Source organism: Gadus morhua, chromosome 23, assembly GCF_902167405.1.
Source record: "Gadus morhua chromosome 23, gadMor3.0, whole genome shotgun sequence".
Taxonomy (NCBI): domain Eukaryota; kingdom Metazoa; phylum Chordata; class Actinopteri; order Gadiformes; family Gadidae; genus Gadus; species Gadus morhua.
In genome coordinates, this window is record NC_044070.1 from 2,410,097 (window position 1) to 2,431,580 (window position 21,484).

Here is a 21,484-nt window from a genome sequence, read left to right on the forward strand (position 1 = left end):
CATACAACACCTGACTGATATGGTAGGCCAACTGGGAGAGCAAATAGGTAACTCTATTGCGGCTAGATTTTTTTCTTCGGGACTTGCTAATTGTACTAATGCACATGACACACCTTTGACTGACAGACCAGTGACTGTTCCGACTCAAGGCCCTACACAACAGAACACAACGCCAGTAGTAGTTTATGCCAAGACTGAACGTGAACCTGTGACTTTTAGGGGCGATGGTCCTGACAAGTACTCTGTTCAGGAATGGATTGCCATGACAAAAGCTCACCTTAGGAAGCAGTCTTACACAACAGCTGAACAGGCAGATGAGATACAGGGAAGGGCTTTTGGGAAAGGCAAGAGATGTGGTCCACATAGCGCTGAGGAGTGATGACACACTTGATGTGAAGCAGGACCCAGATCTCATATATGACATTCTAATGCGTTACTTCGGTCAGTCTTCATCGTCACTTCCATTGCAAGACTTTTACACCACATTGCCCAAGCCAAAAGAGAATCCAGTCGACTATTGGATCAGACTAAACAAAGCCGCAGACACAGCTTATGAGGGACTGCACCGTCAGGGTAGGAAAATGGAGAACATTTGTGGGGAGGTGGCACAGATGTTTGCAAAACACTGTCCTGATCCGCAGCTTTCCTCCATTTTTAAATGCAAGCCCGTCAGTGAGTGGACTTCTAGAGACATCCAGCTCAGGGTAGATGAATATCAAAGGGAATGGGGTGTGTCTGCAACGTCTCAGAGTTTCCCACAGCTGAAAAGTCACCCTGCAGCTGTGCTAGACAATGGTTCAAACGCCTTTGCGCACTCGGATTCGCGTGGTATGGACCCCCAGTCGACTTTTTCTCATGCCACGTCTTTGATGCAGACTCACAGCTCCTGCCCGGACTCTGCTTGTGTCCAGCAACACGTCCAGCGTCCACAGCGCATTCTGCCGCCACAGCACGTTCAGCGCCCGCAACATGTCTTGCCACCGCTGAGTGCTCAGCGGCAAGATGATGGAGTCCTGGGCCGCATGATGAGCATGCTTGAGAGAGTCTTGGCCAGGGTGGAACCGCCCAATCCTGAGCGTCGACAGAAACGCTCCAGCTTTTTCAGCTCGCCACCATGTAGAGTTTGTGGAGATGCTAATCACTCTACCTTGTCTCACTGCAGATCTGACCATCTCTGTTTCAAGTGTCTGGCCCCTGGTCACTCAAGGCAGGATTGCCCAAACATTGCCCCGCCCGAACTCAGCCCAGCTTCGGGAAACTAGCTGACCTGTGTCCAGAGGGAGGTAATACAGGTCATACGGAATCCTCCCACTCGCTAGACACCGATAATTTCGGTTCGGCTTTGAATTTTGATGATTTCTCTCAATTTAAAATGACGAACACTGTGTATCAAAACACTCAAAATGTGGGTGGCAGTGACAGCTTATTTTATGTACCAGTGAAGGTTGGGGGCAAAGTGACTATCGGCGGTATGCTGGATAGTGGCTCGATGGCATGTACAGTCAGTGATACTGCTATGCGTAACCTGCTCTCTGCTGGGGCAGTGTGTGAAGCAGAGAGGTTTTCCACAGATGTGACTCTCATTGGTGTTGCAGGTCGACGAGTGCACCCGAAGTTGGCCTTCAACATTAACATGGAAGTTAATGACTGCAAAATGATTGTGCCCACGATCGTGGTTGAAGGACAACATGATGACTTAATTATTGGAACCAATGTGATCAAACACATACTGCGTGAGTCAAAGAAGTGTAGTACATACTGGACAGCAGTTTCTGCGCCGTCATCTACAGACACTGAAACCGAACGATTTCTTTCAATGCTTGCTGGCTTGCATAGATGGGGAGATGGTGAAATGCCCGAGAAGATAGGCACAGTGCGTTGCAACTCAGCCACTTTCCTTCAACCCGGCTGTGAATACCTCCTATGGGTAAAGCTGCCAAAAACCACACGCGTGTCTCCTGGTAGTGCAGTGATGACAGAGCCTACATCAGCACGGTCTGCACCCAAGGGGCTCATGGTCGCCAGAATAGTCACACCTTTATGGGCAGATGGGTGGGTACCCTTGAAAGTGATGAATGTCTCTGACAAGCCTTTGTTTTTGAGACGTAATGCTAAGCTTGCTGACCTGGTGCCTTGTGTCGCATTGGAAGATTTAGACTTGGTCAGTTGTCATCAGAGCACTTCCACCGTGCCTGCTTGCCCTGTCTGTCCTGATGTGGGATGTACTGGTGTGCTAGAGTCCATTGGCCTGAGTGAGCTTGACGTCGGCTTGTGTGATGCGTCATCTGACTGTAAAGACAAGTTGTCCGACCTTATTGTTCGCTACCAGGATGTCTTCTCTCGCAACCACCTTGACTGCGGCAAAGCAGAAGAGTTTGTTCACAGAATCCACTTGATTGACCAAAAGCCATTCAGACTTCCTTTCAGACGTGTGCCACCGAGCCAGTACCAAAAACTACGTCAAGTCTTAAGTGAAATGGAAGAAAAAGAGATAATTCGAAAGTCGACAAGTGAGTATGCCTCACCGTTAGTCCTTATCTGGAAAAAGAATGGTGATTTGCGTGTGTGTACTGACTTCAGGTGGCTGAACAAGAGGACTTTGAAGGACGCTCACCCTCTGCCACATCAGGCCGATTGCTTGGCAGCACTTGGTGGAAATTCGCTGTTCAGCACAATGGACTTGACTTCAGGTTTTTATAACATGCCCTTACATGAGGATGACAGGAAGTATTCAGCATTCACTACACCTATGGGGCTTTACGAATACAACAGGCTGCCACAGGGGCTCTGTAACAGTCCAGGGAGTTTCATGAGAATGATGACTTCCATCTTTGGTGATCAAAATTATCTAAGTCTGCTATGCTATTTAGATGATATCTTGGTGTTTGCTCCTGATGAAAGAGTTGCTCTTGAACGTCTTGAAATGGTGTTCAACAGACTCCGTGCCCACAACTTGAAACTGGCGCCTAAGAAATGCTATTTTCTGAGGAAGTCTGTCAAATTCCTTGGCCACATTGTTGACGAGCATGGCGTTTCGACTGACCCGGGCAAAGTTGAGAGCATAAGCAGTATGACTGTGAATGACTTGATGGAAGCTGATGGAGTGACACCATCTGAGAAACGTACACGATCCTTTCTCGGTATGCTAAACTTTTATCAGCACTTCATTCCGGGGTACTCAGCACTTGCGAAACCCCTGTTCTCACTGTTGGCTGGTCAGAAACAGAAGAAAGGCCGAAAGTCTAAGTGTGCTGTAGTGAGCCACAGACTAAAATCAACCGACTGGACTGCAGACCATGACCGGGCATTTGCTGAACTCAAACAGACCCTCATCAATTCTGTTGTTTTGGCTCATCCAGATTTTAGTCAACCATTTTTGCTGTCTACAGATGCCTCATTGGATGGCCTTGGGGCCGTTTTATCACAGGTGCGTGAGGGTGACTCAGTGGCTAGACCAATTGCATTTGCTAGCAAGTCCTTAACTCGGTCACAAAATAACTATCCGGCCCATCGATTAGAGTTTCTTGCACTGAAGTGGTCAGTATGCGACAAGTTTAGCCACTGGTTGAAGGGCCACGACTTTACTGTGTGGACTGACAATAATCCACTGACACATATTATGACTAAGCCTAAACTTGACTGTTGTGAGCAGCGATGAGTGTCAAAATTAGCCAGTTACAATTTTGACATCAAATATGTGCCAGGCCCACGAAACATTGTTGCTGACGCTCTCAGCCGTGTCCCTTTTTGCAAAAGTGTCGGTCACAGACTGGTCAGTGAACCACTTCATGAACTCGCCAGAGAAGCCGCTGTTGTGTCTGACACAGCCGTTCAACAGACCTTCAGAGAATCCACCAACCAGTCTGTAATGGCGGAGAAGCTAACATGTCTTTTAGCCACAAATGCCCAGTCCCTTCACACATCAGCTCAGTCATTGTCCACGCAGGAAGTCGCTGCTGTTATCCAGTCACACACTGAATGGGCCTCTGGTGCTAGGACTCGTTCGACGGCCCTTGTGGGTCATCTACCCCAGCTCATTCCTGACAGTTTGTCCAGCCTGCCTGTCTTCTCGGTTGAAGATTTAAGAGATGCTCAGTCTAAGGATAAGACCTTGTCTCGTATACATTTTTATGTGGAGAGGTCTCGGAGACCATCCAGACGTGAAAGGGCACAGGAGGAGGGTCAAGTTCTGAGGTTGCTGAAACACTGGGGAAAGTTTGTTCCGAGTGATGATGTCTTATACAGAGTGTCACATGATCAGATTTCAAAGACAAGACGCCATCAGTTTGTTGTCCCTGATTGCCTGAAGACTAAAGTCTTGAAAGGAGTCCATGACAGTGCGGGTCATCAGGGTCAGTCAAGGACCCTGAGCATTGCCAGACAGATTCTTTTGGCTGCACATGGACAGGGATGTGAGGGAGTACGTTCGTCACTGTCAGCGTTGTATAGTGAGTAAGATGGCCAAGCCTGCAGGAAGAGCTCCTCTCGAAAGTATTGTCACTTCCCGCCCACTGCAACTTGTTTGCATTGATTTCTGGTCAGCTGAAGATTCGCACAACAAATCTGTGGATGTTTTAGTAATGACCGATCATTTTACCAGACTGGCTCAGGCCTTTGCCTGCAGGGATCAATCAGCCAAACAAGTAGCAAAAGTTCTCTGGGAGAAGTATTTCTGTGTCTATGGATTCCCTGAGAGGATTCACAGTGACCAGGGTGCAAACTTTGAAAGCGAGTTGATCGCTGAACTTCTACGCTTATCTGGTGTTTTGTGAGCATCCAGGGACTTGAAAATAACTCGGATATCATACCTGCATCTGGGGTGAGGACCAGGGAATGGGTCAGTCACCTGAACACCCCGAGTCAACAGCCTCCTGAAGGGAGTGCCCGGGAGTCATTTGCTGACCTGACTGACGACGCGTTGACTGACCAGGTCCAAGACTCATACTCTGATGATGCTGTTAGTGACGATCACACCGTTTTGTCAGTAGTTACTTCTGTTTCTGTGAGTGATGCTGCACACACTGTACTGCCTGAGTCTGCACCACATCGCACTACGCGTCTGGGTCGTGTTGTTCGACCGGTTAACAGGCTCCTTTACGCCATAGCTAGACAAGATGTCACTGGACGATGGCAGACTGTTCGGACTGTATGCAGCTCTGTAGTTCAAGCTCTGAGGGCTTAAGATTCTTATTTTTATTATATACATTTTTCTGATTGTGCTTAGAAATACTGTAAAATATGATATGTGAACACTAGTACCTATATATGTGTATTGGCAGTTTTGGGCAAGTGTAGTATGTGTAAGGCATTCTATTTCCGGTGGTTGGTTGGAGGGTTTGACATCGCTCTCTATCCACTGCATCCTTGAGGGATACTTCTACAGTCGGTCTTGTTGTGTGTAGTCCCATGATACCAGATATGTCATAGGTATAGTGTTGTGAACGTGTGTAAAATTTTGTCCAGAATTCAGTAGGGGTGTGTGTAACAGAGTTAAAAAAGAAAGTTGGAAATTTGAATTCTCACAAAATTATAATATTAACATGCCAATGTTATTTTACATGTTAATATGTTGTACCGCATTCAATATGTTAATATGAGGCTGCGTGACTGCATGTCTTTTATTTTCACGCTTTTTGGGCGTTAGCGCTACCCGTAGTTCCTTAGAACTAGGGAAACCCTGTTGGCGGTAAGCAGGTTCTACGGAGCGCTCTGTATATAATTTGAGATTTCAATAAAAGCATGTTTTATTTACACATTTTGATTTAATAATATGTATATAGCGTTTTTAAGTTAAGTATGGTGTTAACAGGCTTTATGATTTACTTTGTGGTTTTGGCGGCAAACACATGCTGTATGTCTGTGATGGAGAGCATTGTACTCCTTTGGTTTTTGCTATTCTAGATTCACGCAGTCACATTGGAATTTGTTATATTGTGAATGCAGGTACGTGATAATTTCCTAATGTAAATAGCTTGAGAATGTTGTTGATGTAATGTGTATGTATGTAGGTGAAATGACTGCGTCATCCAGTGTGTTGACCCGTTCCTGAGAACTAGGGAAACCCTGTTGGCGATTCACGCAGTCACATTGGAATTTGTTATATTGTGAATGCAGGATTAAATGTTACGGAGGAATCCCGGTCTCTGAATTTTTATTCATGGATGCCTGGAAATGAGGGTCGTTACACATGTACAGTATACTCGGACAATAGCAGTTTTCCAACTGAGGAGCATAGTCGAACAATGGCTGTATCAGATTAAGCAGTGCATGCAAAGTTAGAGATAGTGTTAGTGTTAGAATTAGAATTTGAGTTAGAGTTAGTGTTAGAGAGCATGCACATTCGCACCACAACGCTTTTCACACCATCTATTAGAACTTACATTTCCAGAGAAGGTGTTTTTGAGCAGGAAACCAGTTCACTGTGCTCCCGTAGGAAACCAGTGAGCATATATGATGTCTAGGTGTTAGCGCCTCGAGGGTCTGTTTCATTGGCTCAGATGCAACCGCTTTGTTTCAGGGTTCAGGCCGCGGGTTTACCTCCCTCTCTCTCTCTTACTCATTCACTCATTCACTCTCTCTCTCTCTCTCTCTCTCTCTCTCTCTCTCTCTCTCTCTCTCTCTCTCTCTCTCTCTCTCTCTCTCTCTCTCTCTCTCTCTCTCTCTCTCTCTCTCTCTCTCTCTCTCTTCTCTAACGCTTGCATATGGATTTAGAATCATGCCAAAACACACACACAAAACGTGTTTTACTCACGCACAACGATTCACACACACACAAAACGTGTTTTACTCACACACAACGATTCACACACACACTCAGTGTGGTTTGCAAATACAAAACATCATTCACAAACTAATGCATTTTGCTTCAGAAACAAATACAGTATGTATTACACATACAAAGAAACTTATTTCTTCAATTACAAAAAAATATCCTCCAAGTACAAACTAAAATCTTTCAAGTACAAAAAAAATCCTTCAAGCACAAAAAACAATTCTACAAGTACGGAAATCTGAAAGTTGCACGTGGATGTGAAGGCATTTGCGTGTGGATCAGCAAGGCGGAAAATTAGTGGCAAAAGTCACGTGACAAACAAATGTCCTGTGATTCACACTACACAACAGCAGGTGGCGCTGTTGAGTCAGTTTAAGGCCGCCAGGACGATATTTTTGCCTGACTTTTGCCGCGTTTCCACTGCAGGGTGCGGTGTGGTTCGGTTCGCCTCAGTCTGGTAGGGAGGGGGCGGTATAGCCCAGCTCAATTCCGAGGTCGCGTTTCCACCGCCGACAGTACCCTTTATGGTAGGCCGGATGTCGATCGCCGCGGCAGCTACGTAAACAACGTCTTCCTCCCCAAGAATGCAGAGGAACGTCTCCACCTCCTTGTTTGCCTAAGCAAGCGTTTTACGCGACATGTTCATTGTAAAGAATAATACCTCAAGGCTACTTTGTTTGTTTTTATCCCCACGTCGCCCGGAAATTACGATTCTGTCGACCAATCAATGGAGGAGATGTGTAGCTCGCATTTTCCGGCACCCTTTCAGGCGTCTCAGTACCCCAACGGAGGAGTACTGAAGAAGAGGGAAAAACGAGTACGGCTCAGTCCGGGTCACGCCCACTTTTGGCGGTGGAAACGCAATCCGTACTGCACCTTTGCGAACCGAACTGTACCGCACCCTGCAGTGGAAACGCGCCATTTGGCTTCAGACTCTGACGCAAAAGGGTACCCTTGTGCTTATTTTTTCGACGCATGGGGCTTTCAACTCGTTACAATGTAGGCCTAATCCCTCCACGGCAATATATGAGGCTATGAGCATTCATCCCGTTGGCTAACGGAAGACCCGATGGCTGCACATTAACGGCGAAATCTGTGACATTACTCAACACAACTACACCAACGTGTCCTTGTTAATTACACAACATGTATGGGTTAAGGCTATGGACATCAGTTTACCTGTTTTGTGCTTTGATTGAGAGAAACAATAATTTTTTTGATGTTGGTTGTTTGTGTTGGGTAGCTGAGGTCGTTGCTATAGAGACCGCGTCTGTCCGCTTTTTTTGACAACTGACAGAGCAACCCTATCTCATCAAAATTACGTTCCCAGAGAACTATTCGGCATTCTCAATTACGTTTTTCTGAAAAACGTATTTTGTCCGTGATTACGTTTTAATAAACATAACGCAAATGCAAATTCGTTCTCAGCCTATTTTTTTACATTTATTTACCGTGTTACTATGGCGATCGTCCTGGCGGCCTTAAACTGACTCAACAGCGCCACCTGCTGTTGTGTAGTGTGAATCACAGGACATTTGTTTGTCACGTGACTTTTGGCACTCATTTTCCGCCTTGCTGATCCACGCACAAATGCCTTCAGATCCACGCGCAACTTTCAGATTTCCGTACTTTTTTCAGATTGTTTTTTGCACTTGAAGGATTTTTTTTTGCACTTGAAAGATTTTAGTTTGTACTTGAAAGATTTTAGTTTGTACTTGAAAGATTTTAGTTTGTACTTGGAGGATATTTTTTTGTAATTGAAGAAATATGTTTCTTTGTATGTGTAAAACATACTGTACACAAACTAATGCAAAATGCATTAGTTTGTGAATGATGTTTTGTATTTGCAAACCACATTGAGTGTGTGTGTGAATCGTTGTGCGTGAGTAAAACACGTTTTGTGTGTGGGGGGTGTTTTGGCATGATTCTAACTCCATACCTGCAGAGTAAACAGAGGTCAGGTTGCAGGAATAGAGGAGAACAACAGGGACCAGCATAGAGGAGGGAGGGAGGAGAGGAGTGAGGAAGGGAGGGAGGGAGGAGAGGAGGGGCAGAGATAAGGAAGTGACTGAGGGAGAGAGGGAGGGAAGGAAGGAGGAGAGGAGGGAGGGAGGGACAAGAGTGAGGGAGGGATGGAGGAGAGCGGGCAGGGAGGGACAAGAGGGAGGGAGGGAGTAGTCTTTTTTTATTACAATTCTTTTCTCTGTTGGGTCACCCCTCTGTACCCTTTACTTCGCCTGGAGAATGGAAAGAAAAGTATAATTAGTGTGATGAGAGTAATCGTTCATGGCACTCTTCCTGTGGTCCAAATACCATTGAGTCACTATCATTTGGGTCATGACCCCTGTAATGACTAACAACGACCGCTAAACCCCTTTGGTAGTAACATCAGAATGCATTCTGAGCACACACACACACACACACACACACACACACACACACACACACACACATTATTTTTATTTTGTCAGAGCACTATCGATTGCTTTTGGGATTTAAAGAGAATTTCAACAAATTAGACGATTTGTTTGCGATTGTGTGCATCTATGAGTGTATCTGTGTGTGTGTGTGTGTGTGTGTGTGTGTGTGTGTGTGTGTGTGTGTGTGTGTGTACCTATGACTGTATTGCACCGTTTCCACCAACAGTACCAGGGCGGGCGGGTTGTCATAGCAAGCATTCACGAAATTGCGACACATACGCGACCACAAGACTACACACAGGAGCGTCTCCACCTCTGTCACGGTCCACGGCGTGTACTTGCACGCTGTTCCTGCGATCAATCACTATTGTTGCCTGGACGCTGATGACAATATTAAAAGATGCTGGGTGACGCAGTTGGGCGTCGGGTGTCGCGCTCATCATTACTTGTCCAGTGGCGTCACTCTGGCCAATCAGTGGCCTGCAGCCTGTTAACTTCACACAAAAGTATCAGATCAGCTCTCTTGGAACCTGTCAGGCTAAAAAAGTACCAGGTACCTCAGTCTGGCGAAACGCACAAAAAAGCGGGCCGAACCAAGGCAAGTTGAGCTGGTACTGTCGGTGTGTGTGTGTCTGTGTGTGCGTGTGTGTGTGTGCGTGTGTGTGTGTGTGCACCTATGACTGTGTGTGTGTTTGTGTGTGTGAACCTTGTGCAGGTACACAGCAGTGGTCCTGCCCGTCCTGTATAACACCACCCAGAGCTCCAGGACACGGGTTTCCCTCATGATCGCTGCGGTCTGGCTCCTGGCCTTCGCCGTCTCCTGCCCCCTGCTGTTCGGACTGAACACGACAGGTGAGACCGCCATGACAATGTACTCCAATTACAATCAATGAATAAACCCATCTGCCATACTCCTGAAATATCTTCTATCTAAAATAGAATACTATGCCTTATAAAGCAAACACATCTAGAATTCCTATACATATATAAGTAGCCTGTGTACACACACACGCAGCCACCCTTCATACCCAACCTACATGGAGGCTCTGTGCCAGGCGTCCCTCTCCAAAGACAGTCCTTGCAATGAAATGATCAGAATCCCCCCCTCCCACACACACGCACACACACACACATACGCACACACACACACACACACACAGACACTCACACTCACACACACACACACACACACACACACACACACACACACACACACACACACACTCACATACACACACACACACACATAACCGGGGGCTGAGGATAAACATCAAGTCCATCCTCTCGTCGGATTAGATACACACGCACCCCCCCCCCCCCCAATTCCCTCAAAGAAGTGGGGGCCGCGTGACACCGTGGGGGGAGGGGGATTCTTCCATCTTCCTGTTATGAGGCATGATTGGCCCATGATGGATCCAGAGTGAGGGAGGGGGAGGGGGAGGACGGGGAGGAGGGTTAACAGGGTGTCAGCTAACGTTGTGTTTGGGGGATGGCAGCACTAACACGCAATATGCATTCCAGCAACTGTGGTCTGTGCCTGCAGGACCGTTCTCTGCCAATCTGCCTAGGTTTATTACCTCGGGTGAAAGGTATTCTCATCAGGTATCTATTACGATGTGTTGAAAAGGCTCCACGGTCCGATTTTGGCATAGTAATTTAATTCCCTCAGGGTTGTAATACTGGGGAGGAATTGCAGAGCGCTATATGTGAACAGGCAGTCACAGGGCCTATTTCAGGGGGTCACTCTGCTGCCCTGATGCCTTATGTATTCCTGACTGATACATATTGTTGTTCTTGGGAGTTTTGAATTGAATTGCATGTTCTTCTGCCTCTATTTGTATGTTTGCTATTTCTTACCATGTACATGTCTTTATGTTACGTTGATCTGATGAGTGTGAGCCTCGAATCCATCTTGTTATTCAGGACTCAGTAATGATTGATATGGGAAATGCAATGTGATTCATTTCCTGTAGGGATGACCTCTAGTCTAGGGATCACAGTGTGTGGCGGAGGGAGGGAGAGGAGGGGGGAGATAGGGAGGAGGGAGGATGTTGTTCCTGGGAGCCTGTGGATCTAACATCAGGTGCAGGTCCGTCCTCCAGGGCGGTGGTTCCTGGCTGGGAGCATGTGGGTCTTGCATCAGTGTCCGTCCTCCTTGGCGCTTGGGTCCGGCCCGCCCATCTCATGCTCCAGGCCGATTATCAGGGTCAGGTGTTGCACGGTACACAGCATTAAGCTTGTTGAACCTGCTCTGTTTGAACCAGCAAACCACAAAAAAGAGTCATGTACAATATTCCTGTAACAAAAGGAATCAGATGTGATCATGTGATGCCATCGTCAAACACACCATTTGGTGTAAATTCACTAGTAATGAGGTAGTGTTGAAGTGTGATCAAGTGAATTTCTGCTCATGTCGTTTTATTTCTTTCCTTGTTTTTGAAGCTCTGTTTCAACGGTCTATAAATAAGGTTTCATTAATGGATGGCCCCTCCTTCCTTCTCCCTGACCAACCAGACAACCCCACGGTCTGCTCCATCTCCAACCCAGAGTTTGTGATCTACTCCTCGGTGGTGTCCTTCTACCTGCCCTTCTTCGTCACGCTGCTGGTCTACATCCGCATCTACGTCTTCCTCCGGATGCGCAGGAAGAGGATCGCCTTCCGCCAGGCCAGCAGCCAGGTGCAGCCCGGCCTGACCCGCCTCTCTGTGGTCGGCCAATCAGCACTGGCTAACGAGGCCTCGGCAATCCTTAGGCAGCGCTTCAGTTGGCTGTAGACTCGGGTCATTCTGGGCTTGAGCCTGATGCGTGCAGTCTGTTCCATGTCATCACTTTATTATGACATGGCACTACATGTTCTCTCCAACAACGTTACATCATGATTCCAACGAAACATTGATTCACGGGCTCGCAGAAGCTACAGAAGACAGCTGTCTCACCGCACGTCACTGAACCTACTACTTTATGAGTTCAACAAGAGTTTGTGTGTTAAGGTGGTGGTCTTAATTAATCTAAATTCAATACAATACAATATACATCATACACTTTAAAGTTGTGTAGAAAGTTGTTTCTTTTTGTTAAAGTTGTTACTTGAATTTTGTACCTTGTTACCTAGTTTCAGTTACACTCACTGTTATTATGCATTAAATTACTAAACATATAAATAAATCAGTGTAATTGCAATATTACCTAAAAACGATCAAGTGCTGTACAAAAAATCCTAGCTAAAAGCCTGACTCCAACTGTGCAACTATTTTCCACATACCTCTTAAGCCATGCAATGACTTAATAGCAATCAGTGAGAGTGGACGCATTATACACTTCCAAAAGGTGTTATTTATTAACAAAAAAAGTATACTCCACGTCCATCACAGTAATGGGTAGAGTTCATCCGACTGGGTGTGTACCTGCGTTTAATAGAAGAGAAAGACAAAAAATAGAAGACAAAGACAAAGAATAGAAAAGAGAATAAATGATGGATCAGATGTTACTCTACTGTATCAAGAGTAGTACCCACTAAATTGTGAACTGAATTCATTTTTTGTGGTGGAGGTGGTGTGGTTCCCGCCGCATCTTGCAGCACTTCGCACGCCAGTGCTACCACTGTTTTCACGTCTTCATAAATGAACATCATAACATCATCATACAGTACACCATGGCACATAAATGACACCACCCTATCCTGGGCGGTGGGCTGTCGGACTAATGACTTTCTTGTTGTCGGAGTATAGGGCTATCATAATTCGGTATCTGGACCGCGCACCAATGGGCTAACCGGCTAGCCCACCACTCAAACACACAACATTAGAGTGTAGGCTAACGGCTGGCTGTTTCAGAGTAGAGTAGGCTGAGGGCTAGCAACAGCTACAGACTTGTCTTGTATTTACAATGCAAACGAAATTGGCCATAGAACATAGGTCCTAAGTCAAACATATTTTAGAGACGTTTTAATTCATGATCAGTAAGCTTACCGTAGGTCGTTGTATCGTATCGCCACCAGCATCACTGGGCCTCATGGGTTGAGCGCATGCGTAGAACTGGGTGCCGCGTTGCGTGTATGTATGCAAATCCAAATTCTCTACCTCAATCCGCACAGTTGAGAACACTTCGGCTGTGTAAGAACCAATTTAGAGGTGTTTATTAATAAGGTGGAGATCTTTTCTTACTTTGGACTTCCGAAGTCTGTAAAACACATATTAGAAGACACTTAAAAAAATTCGAAAAATAGTCACCATGAGTGGGAAGACCGATTGCGAGTAGCAGTATAAAAGTCAGTCAGTCAGTCAGAATCAGTCAGATTAAGATAGGTATAGCTCTTGGAGAAAATTATGCTTGTGCCGCAGTGTTAATCATTTCGGCTGATGCGATGATGGGCCGGTGGAATTATATTTTCGGCCATCGGCCCACCGGGGATGTCCCCGGTATTCCCGATGGCCAGTCCGCCCCTGATCTGTTCTGTTTTGGTAGCTGTGAGGTGCTGAAGCCCAGATGAAGTTCTGAGGAGTTCTGATGAGCTCTTGCACTGTTGACATTCTGAGGAGCAGTGGAGTGGTCAGAAGAGGAGACTGCGGCGGACCGTTGTTAGTTTCTTCTCAATGTTTCAGACCGTTCAGAATGAGAGTAGCTGGGTCACTTTTGGCACTTTAACAGTAAGCGGGAAGTCGAAGTCAAGACATTCTTTAGAAGTAACAGAGAATTGTGTTAACGATCTTCATTTTGGGTGGGTGAGTCACGTAGTGGCGGTTTGAGTCCTGCTCTAACTAACCCATAGGTTAGCTTCTACCTGTATATGCTAAACATTGTTTGCTTTGTATTCCCCTTCCTCCCAGGAGACCTGCCCGGAGGCATCCCATGTGAGGGCAGACCTATCACCTATCAGGATAAATGTGGTAAGTATGTGTGTGTGTGTGTGTGTGTGTGTGTGTGTGTGTGTGTGTGTGTGTGTGTGTGTGTGTGTGTGTGTGTGTGTGTGTGTAAATGTGTGTGTTCTTTAGGACGACAGCAGGGGGCTACAGAGAGCAGTCCGTGGGGGCTGGAGGGGTCCGAGGCCCAGGGATGTGATGGGGGGTTCCACACAAAGCATAACCCAGTGTGTGTGCCTCTGGGTGTAAGTGTTGGAGAAGGGGGGGTGATGAAGCGACGAGGGGCGTGTGTTTGGATGAAGACAGGGCCGTCAGGTGAAGTCAGACGTTCCCACCGCTGCGGATCGCCATGACGCTGCCATTTATTTCTCCCAGCAGGGGGCAGAGGAGCCGGCCGGACCCCCCAAGTCTGACCTGCTGTCCATGTGCCTCCGTCGCAAGCGGCCCAAGACGGGTCCGGGGGCCGGCCCGCCAGCGCCACCAGTGGACACCAACCACTACTGCAGCGTCAGCCACGCCTCCTGCGGACGCACAGACCTGGACCTGGAGCAGGACCTGGAGCAGGACCTGGAGCAGGACCTGGGGTGGGACCAGGGGCAGGGGGAGGAGGAGGAGGAGGAGGAGGGGGCGGCCCGGAGGAGCAAGCGGTTGTCAGTGAGGAGAAGCTGTGAGGTGAAGGAGCTGTCCAACGGACGGTCCCACACCGCCCTGCGGCCCGCCGGCCACGCCCGCCTCCACCAGCCCCGCCCCCACCAGCCCCGCCCCCACCAGCCCCGCCTCCACCAGCCCCGCCTCCACCGGCCCCGCCTCCACCGGCCCTGCCTCCATCAGCCCCGCCTCAGGAGCCTGCATGCCCGCGAGAGGAAGGCCACGCAGATGCTGGCCATAGTCCTTGGTGAGGAGGTGGGGCGGGTTGGTCCTGGTGAGGAGGTGGGGCGGGTTGGTCCTGGTGAGGAGGTGGGGCGGGTTGGTCTTGGTGAGGAGGTGGGGCGGGTTGGTCCTGGTGAGGAGGTGGGGCGGGTTGGTCCTGGTGAGGAGGTGGGGCGGGTTGGTCCTGGTGAGGAGCTGGGGCGGGTTGGTCCTGGTGAGGAGCTGGGGCGGGCTGGTCCTGGCGGTCCGGGTGAGGAGGTGGGGCGGGGTGGTTTTGGTGAGGAGGTGGGGCGGGGTGGTCCTGGTGAGGAGGTGGGGCGGGGTGGTCCTGGTGAGGAGGTGGGGCGGGGTGGTCCTGGTGAGGAGGTGGGGCGGGGTGGTCCTGGTGAGGAGGTGGGGCGGGGTGGTCCTGGTGAGGAGGTGGGGCGGGTGGTCCTGGTGGTCACCATGCTCGACCTTCCCTGTTATAACGGTATATTGGGTGCTCTTCAGTTAACCAGAATAGGTCGCCTCGTTTACTGCGCAATCTTGAGGTGGGCGACAGCTGCCTCTCTACATCATTATCCCCCTCTGAAGCAGCCTCCCGTCTCGCTGGGTGAGGCCATAATTAGAGCAGTCTGCCTCATTAGAGGGCGAGCGCCGGCACAGGCAAACGCGTGTCGGGCCCGCCTCACCAGCAGGCGCCGGCTCTTTGCGGAGCTAGTGAGCGGCCAATCAGAATCCACCGCCTGGTTCCGGTTGTTTTAACTCCTAAAACACATGAGCCCCATCGAGCCTGTAGCGCTACAGTCAGTCTCAACGGGAGGCTACAGAAGACCGGGAGGCTCCACCCTCTCCTGATGAAAGGACACTGGGGCGTCAGTGGCCTCTAGCAGAACCACTTGGGAGGATTAAATTAGGACAGAGTTTCACTTTTCAAAATGTAAAATAGTGGCGCGGTGGGTGATGGGGATTATGATTAGTGGGTTTGCATGCTTTAATACATCCATGCTTTAGAGACTCCTCTTCGATAACTCAATGTAGGCTATCACTCTTTCTGAGAAATCTTTTTGCTATCCAAAAAGAAACTGTAGCGATGCAACTGCTGTTATCAAAAGCATTCGATATTCACATACCACAGAGCCAGTAAATGTTGGCTTGTAGCGCCGACTGCCATCGATATGAAGGATCAATACATACAACAGATAGTGATAATTATAGGTCTATGGTGGTAGTTTACTATTATGAATGATCATTACATATAACAGATAGTGATAATTATAGGTGTATGATTGTAGTTACTATAATGAATGATCATTACATATAACAAATAGTGATAATTATAGGTCTATGATTGTAGTTACTATAATGAATGATCAATACATATAACAGATAGTGATAATTATAGGTCTATGATGGTAGTTTACTATTATGAATGATCAATACATATAACAGATAGTGATAATTATAGGTCTATGATGGTAGTTTACTATCATGAATGATCAATACATATAACAGATAGTGATAATTATAGGTGTATTTATTTATTAATAATAATAATAATAATAATAATAATAATGGATTGAATTTATAGCGCTTTTCTAGACACTCAAAGACGCTTTACAGTAAAGGGGGGACCTCACTAACCACCACCAGTGTGTAGCACCCACTTGGGTGATGCACCGCAGCCAATCTGCGCCAGAACGCTCACCACACACCAGCTTGAGGTGGAGAGTGAGGGAATTGATGAGTCAGCCAATTATACAGGAGGATGATTAGGGGGCCAGATTGAATGAGCCTGGTTGGGTCAGGACACCGGGGGTCCGGACTCACTCGGTTTTACCAATAAGGATGCAGTAAGTAAGTAACACTTTATGGCCATGGTGACCGAAATAACCTGTTGTGATTAGTTACACTTTTTTTGTTTTATCTGCAGGCTAGAACCATACATTTTTTACATTGGTGGGATGTCGAATACCAACTTTGACCTAAAACAATACAGGCCGGTACAGGCCACCGTAGTACTGGGAAAGGGAGGGGTGGGGGATTCAGTTGGCTCACATGCTAGGGATTCAGTTGGCTCACATGCTCACATGCTAACAGTGAAGTCTCCACACTTGCCTGTTGAAGCTATGGATGTACAAATATATATATTCTTCTTTGTGTGTTTATTTTGTATTTTTGTACTTTCCTGTCATTGACTCCATTTCCCCTTCAACTCCTCCCCAATATGTGACCCCCCCCCCCCCCCCCCTCTTCGCTGCCTCTGCTCAGGGGTGTTCCTCATCTGCTGGCTGCCCTTCTTCGTCACCCACATCCTGAACACCCACTGCAGCACCTGCTACATCCCCCCCACCCTGTACAGCGCCGTCACCTGGCTGGGCTATGTCAACAGCGCCCTCAACCCCGTCATCTACACCACTTTCAACGTCGAGTTCCGCCGTGCATTCATCAAGATCCTGAGCTGCTGAGGGGGGGATGGTGGTGGAGGTGGTGGTGGTGATGGTGGTGATGGTGTTGGATGTGGTGGTGGAGGTGGTGGTGGTGAGGTGGTGGTGGTGGTGATGGAGTTGAGTAGAGTCAAGGGAAGGAACCCTGGTCCCCACTGGGGTTAGTGCACATGTTACCCAGCCCCACCCCAGTCCTCCCAGACTAGTCTGCAGCATCACATCCCATACCTGTCCTGGGACAGCATCACAGGACCGCCCGGCCCTCCCCCATCATGCTGGTGCGGAGGGAGGGACTTGGGGATGAGGGGTGACACACATGGAGGGCACAAGGTGCAGCCGTTAGTGGGACAGACAGACAGAGGACTGCCTCAGGATCAAGACTGCTCTGGACTGGGAGAGCATTCAGTCAGGTACCAGACAACCTCTGCCTACTTCCCTTTAAAGATTTATACCGGTTTCCACATGGTTGAACATTCTCTCTATAGACCTGTACAGTTATTCATGTGCTGCTCACCCAGCTGTGCACTGCATCGTTCCACTGCATCGAGATAACCATCACGGGATTCTCCTCACCGCTGTAGTCTCGCCGTCACTCGGATTGGAAACCACACTGCCTATTGTGAGGATAACTAATAGATAATAAATGACAGATGAATGAATCACCGTCTTCTGCGTCCCGGGGCAACGCCCGGCGAGGTCCCTCGTCCACTGAAACAGAGCCGCCATGGACCAGAGCCACAGAGTCACAGAGCCCCCCTGGGACCAGAGCCACAGAGTCACAGAGCCACCTGGGACCAGAGCCACAGAGCCAGAAGAAGAGAGGGACTCATAGTAAAGAGCGTAATGTGTTGATGTCTATTGTTCTTGATGTGTGGTGTAGATGTTGTGGATCACAGTGAAGGAGTGGGCTGGGAGGGGGTTACCGTGGTTATTCAGAGACTGGAGAGGCTGCCAAGCCTCCCCAGTGATCAGCAGCAGCCTCCAACAGCACATCTGAAAGGGGCTGCTCCACTCAGTGGGGGGGGGGGGGGGGGGGGGGGGGGGGGAATCTGATGGGATGTCTCAGTCACGACTGTAAACTGTGAAGGAGGAATATTTAATGTGGAGCGAGTATCCTCAATGAAATAAAAATGGTGAGACGAGTTCGGTGTTTGCGTCGCAAGCAAGTGTGTGTGTGTGTGTGTGTGTGTGTGTGTGTGTGTGTGTGTGTGTGTGTTTGTGAGTGTATATGTGTTTGGGTGTGTGTGGGTGTGTATGTGTATTTTTGTGTGTGTGTGTGTGTGTGTGTGTTTTTATGTATGTGTGTATATGTGTGTGGGTGTATATATGTGTGTGTTGGTGTGTGGTTGTGAGTGTTTGTGTGTGTGTATAAGCGTCGGGAGACGCTGCCTGCAGGACAGTGCTCAATACACAGCAGGTCCTTGGTCGAGAGACCGAAAGAGAGAGGGGAAGGGAGAGACAGGCCTAGAAAGGGAGAGAACAAGCAAGAGTGAAGGAGAGAGTCAGAATGCATGACAGAGAGAGAGAGAGAGAGACAAAGAAGTGGGAGAGATAATAGTGGGAGAGAGAGGCTGTGAGAGAGGCAGAGAGAGAAACAGAGAAAGAGAGAGGAGGAGGGAGAGGGAGTGAAAGGAGAGAGGGAGGGAGAGTTTTCTGCAGATAAAGAACCCTTAAGGGGGGGTGGTGAAGGAGCAGGTGGAAGCAATTAGGAGGATCACACAAAGAAATAACGGACGGTTGATCACTAACCGTCACTAGTGAGCAGGAAGGAGGAAGCAAAGATTACCAGAAAGGAACTATTGGGAGGACGAAGATAAAGACGAGGGGATAGGAGGATAGGACGAGGAGAAGAGCTGAATGCAGAACGAGGAGTCGGTGAGAAGGTTGGGGAGGGAGAGAGAGTGGGGAGAGAGAGAGAGAGAGAGCGAGAGAGAGAGAGAGAGAGAGAGAGAGAGAGAGAGAGAGAGAGAGAGAGCGAGAGAGAGAGAGAGAGAGAGAGAGAGAGAGAGAGAGAGAGAGAGAGGGAGGGAGAGAGAGAGAGAGAGAGAGAGAGAGGGTGGGGTGAGAGCGGGTGGGGAGGGAGAGAGGGAGAGAGAGAGGAAAGGAGAGAGGGAGAGCGAGTGAGAGAAAAGATAGAGAGGGGTAATGAAATGAGCGAGGGGGACAAAATAGATGACAGGGGTCCCGTACGCCCCTCCCCTCAGAGCCCCAGGAGAACCACAGGACCAATTGGACTCCTTGTGCTGCCGCAAGCTTGTTTACGTGGAGCTTAGCGTATGTAAAGTTCCGGCGCTGGATTGGAAGTTTGGGGCCAAGGGCCTCATTTATAAAGGTCTCTCCGCACGAAAATGTTGCGGATACAGGGAGGAAATGTGCGTACGCATCTTTCACCTCCAAATAATCCATGCGGAAAAGATTGCGCAGTTCAACGGATCCTTTCACCCAGGAGTAAAGGTCCCGTTAAGTTTTACAAACGGCAATCTCTGGCGATGACAACAGGAAGTTGCTGGCGGTAAAGCACCATATCAGGTTGCACACCGCCAATTAGCCAAAAAGAAAAAGAACACTCCAACTTTGGATACCTAACCCACATCGTGCATATCACTTCGGATTAATTTATACATTTTATAAAAAGCATGCATTATGAAAAATGAATTAAGGAAATTTGTGTTCACACTACAACCCCTTTTAAATCAAAATCCTTGGCCAAACCAAATATCACTTAAGTTTAATTAATTAGCCTGATACATATATATGCAGGCCTACATTAAATTAGCCTAAGGCTACAGTAATAAATTATAATATTGGCACTAGGACTATAAATAATTCTCCTGGTGGCCTAATCACAAAATGAGCTAAAATATGGGAGCTTTGGCATTGCTCAAGGATTTGGCAAGAGGTATGAGACGCATTCGAGACCACCAAGATTTCCTGGCCCATGATGATCAATGGCTAATAAGCCGTTTCAGGTAAGCTAGAGCCATTCTCCTGGACATCTGTGCTGAATTGGCACCATCCTTAGAACGGCGTACTCGTCGGAATAGGTCCATACCTGTGCATGTACAAGTGTTGACCTAACCCTGACCTTGGCGATCGGTCCGGGATATCGCAGCCATGACTGAGCGGACCGAGTTCACCAGGCCGAGCTCACCAGGGAGGCAAAGATGAACGCGCACTCATGAACGCGCGCAGTGCACCCGCATATGCATGTATTTTCTAAAGCAACTGAGGGCTCATTTGCTTAGAACGTTAAAAAAAACGTGATTGGTTTGTGATTGGTTGCAGGGAGTAGATGTGGCTGGCCGCCCTTCCTATGTTTAACATAGTATGGATGATTTACCTCGCAACAGTGAAACTGAATTGTAATTCGTTATATTTTATTCTCAAAGGCGGCAAAAGTGAGTTTTGGCCTCTTTGCCTTCAGTGGCTAGCCCCGGACATAACATACTCAGAGTAACGTCGGCTAGCCTCCTGCCTTGCAAAGGCACTTGGCAATTTTTTTCAACATTTTCAATGTCATGTCATTAATAAATACACATTGCACATAGATAATTATGAAAGGAAAAAATATTTTTAATAATAATTTCATCATCACGTAAATCTTTCTTCTTCTTTTTTATCACGAGGAGGTTTTGCCACCTCTAAGGAACCGCCCCTGATGCTGCTGTTGAACAGGCCAACATTACAGTAAAATGCAATTTGCTGCAATGTCCGGTTTTCCTAATGTAATGTGTGCTGTTGACGGCACACATGTGGCTATAAAAGCACCGACTGATAATGATAATGCTGGTGTGAATCGGAGCAATACCACTCAGTTAACGTGCACATTTTCTGTGATCCAGACACATGACCTTATTAAATGTTGTGGCTCACTGGCAAGGCTCAACCCACTACTCATTTATGTTGAGACAAAGTAGTGTAGGAAGAAGACTCCAGGCTGGCGCCGTGAAAGATTGTTGGCTTCTCGCTAAAACAGTCATCTAGAGTGGTTTTCCAAAACCTACAATTCTCATGCAGGAGATAGTGGGTATCCCCCTGACGAACTGGCTCCTCACTCCCTTCCCCAACCCACAAACCGAAGCTCAGCATTGTTATAATGCTGTTCATGCGCGCGGTCTGGTGGTGATTGAACGT

The 21,484-nt window shown here is 47.9% G+C and overlaps 1 protein-coding gene across 1 annotated transcript in view; it reads left to right on the plus strand.

The window, feature by feature from the left end:
• drd3 (dopamine receptor D3) overlaps positions 1-18,327 on the plus strand; it is a 38,282-nt gene extending 19,955 nt beyond the window's left edge. The window contains exons 4-9 of the mRNA XM_030349691.1: positions 9,908-10,044; positions 11,707-11,900; positions 14,019-14,078; positions 14,430-14,781; positions 14,872-14,946; positions 17,175-18,327. Coding sequence (XP_030205551.1) covers positions 9,908-10,044; positions 11,707-11,900; positions 14,019-14,078; positions 14,430-14,781; positions 14,872-14,946; positions 17,175-17,371 — 1,015 coding nt within the window. The 3' untranslated portion in view covers positions 17,372-18,327. The remainder of the gene's footprint in view (positions 1-9,907; positions 10,045-11,706; positions 11,901-14,018; positions 14,079-14,429; positions 14,782-14,871; positions 14,947-17,174) is intronic.
• The last annotated feature ends 3,157 nt before the right edge of the window (positions 18,328-21,484 follow it).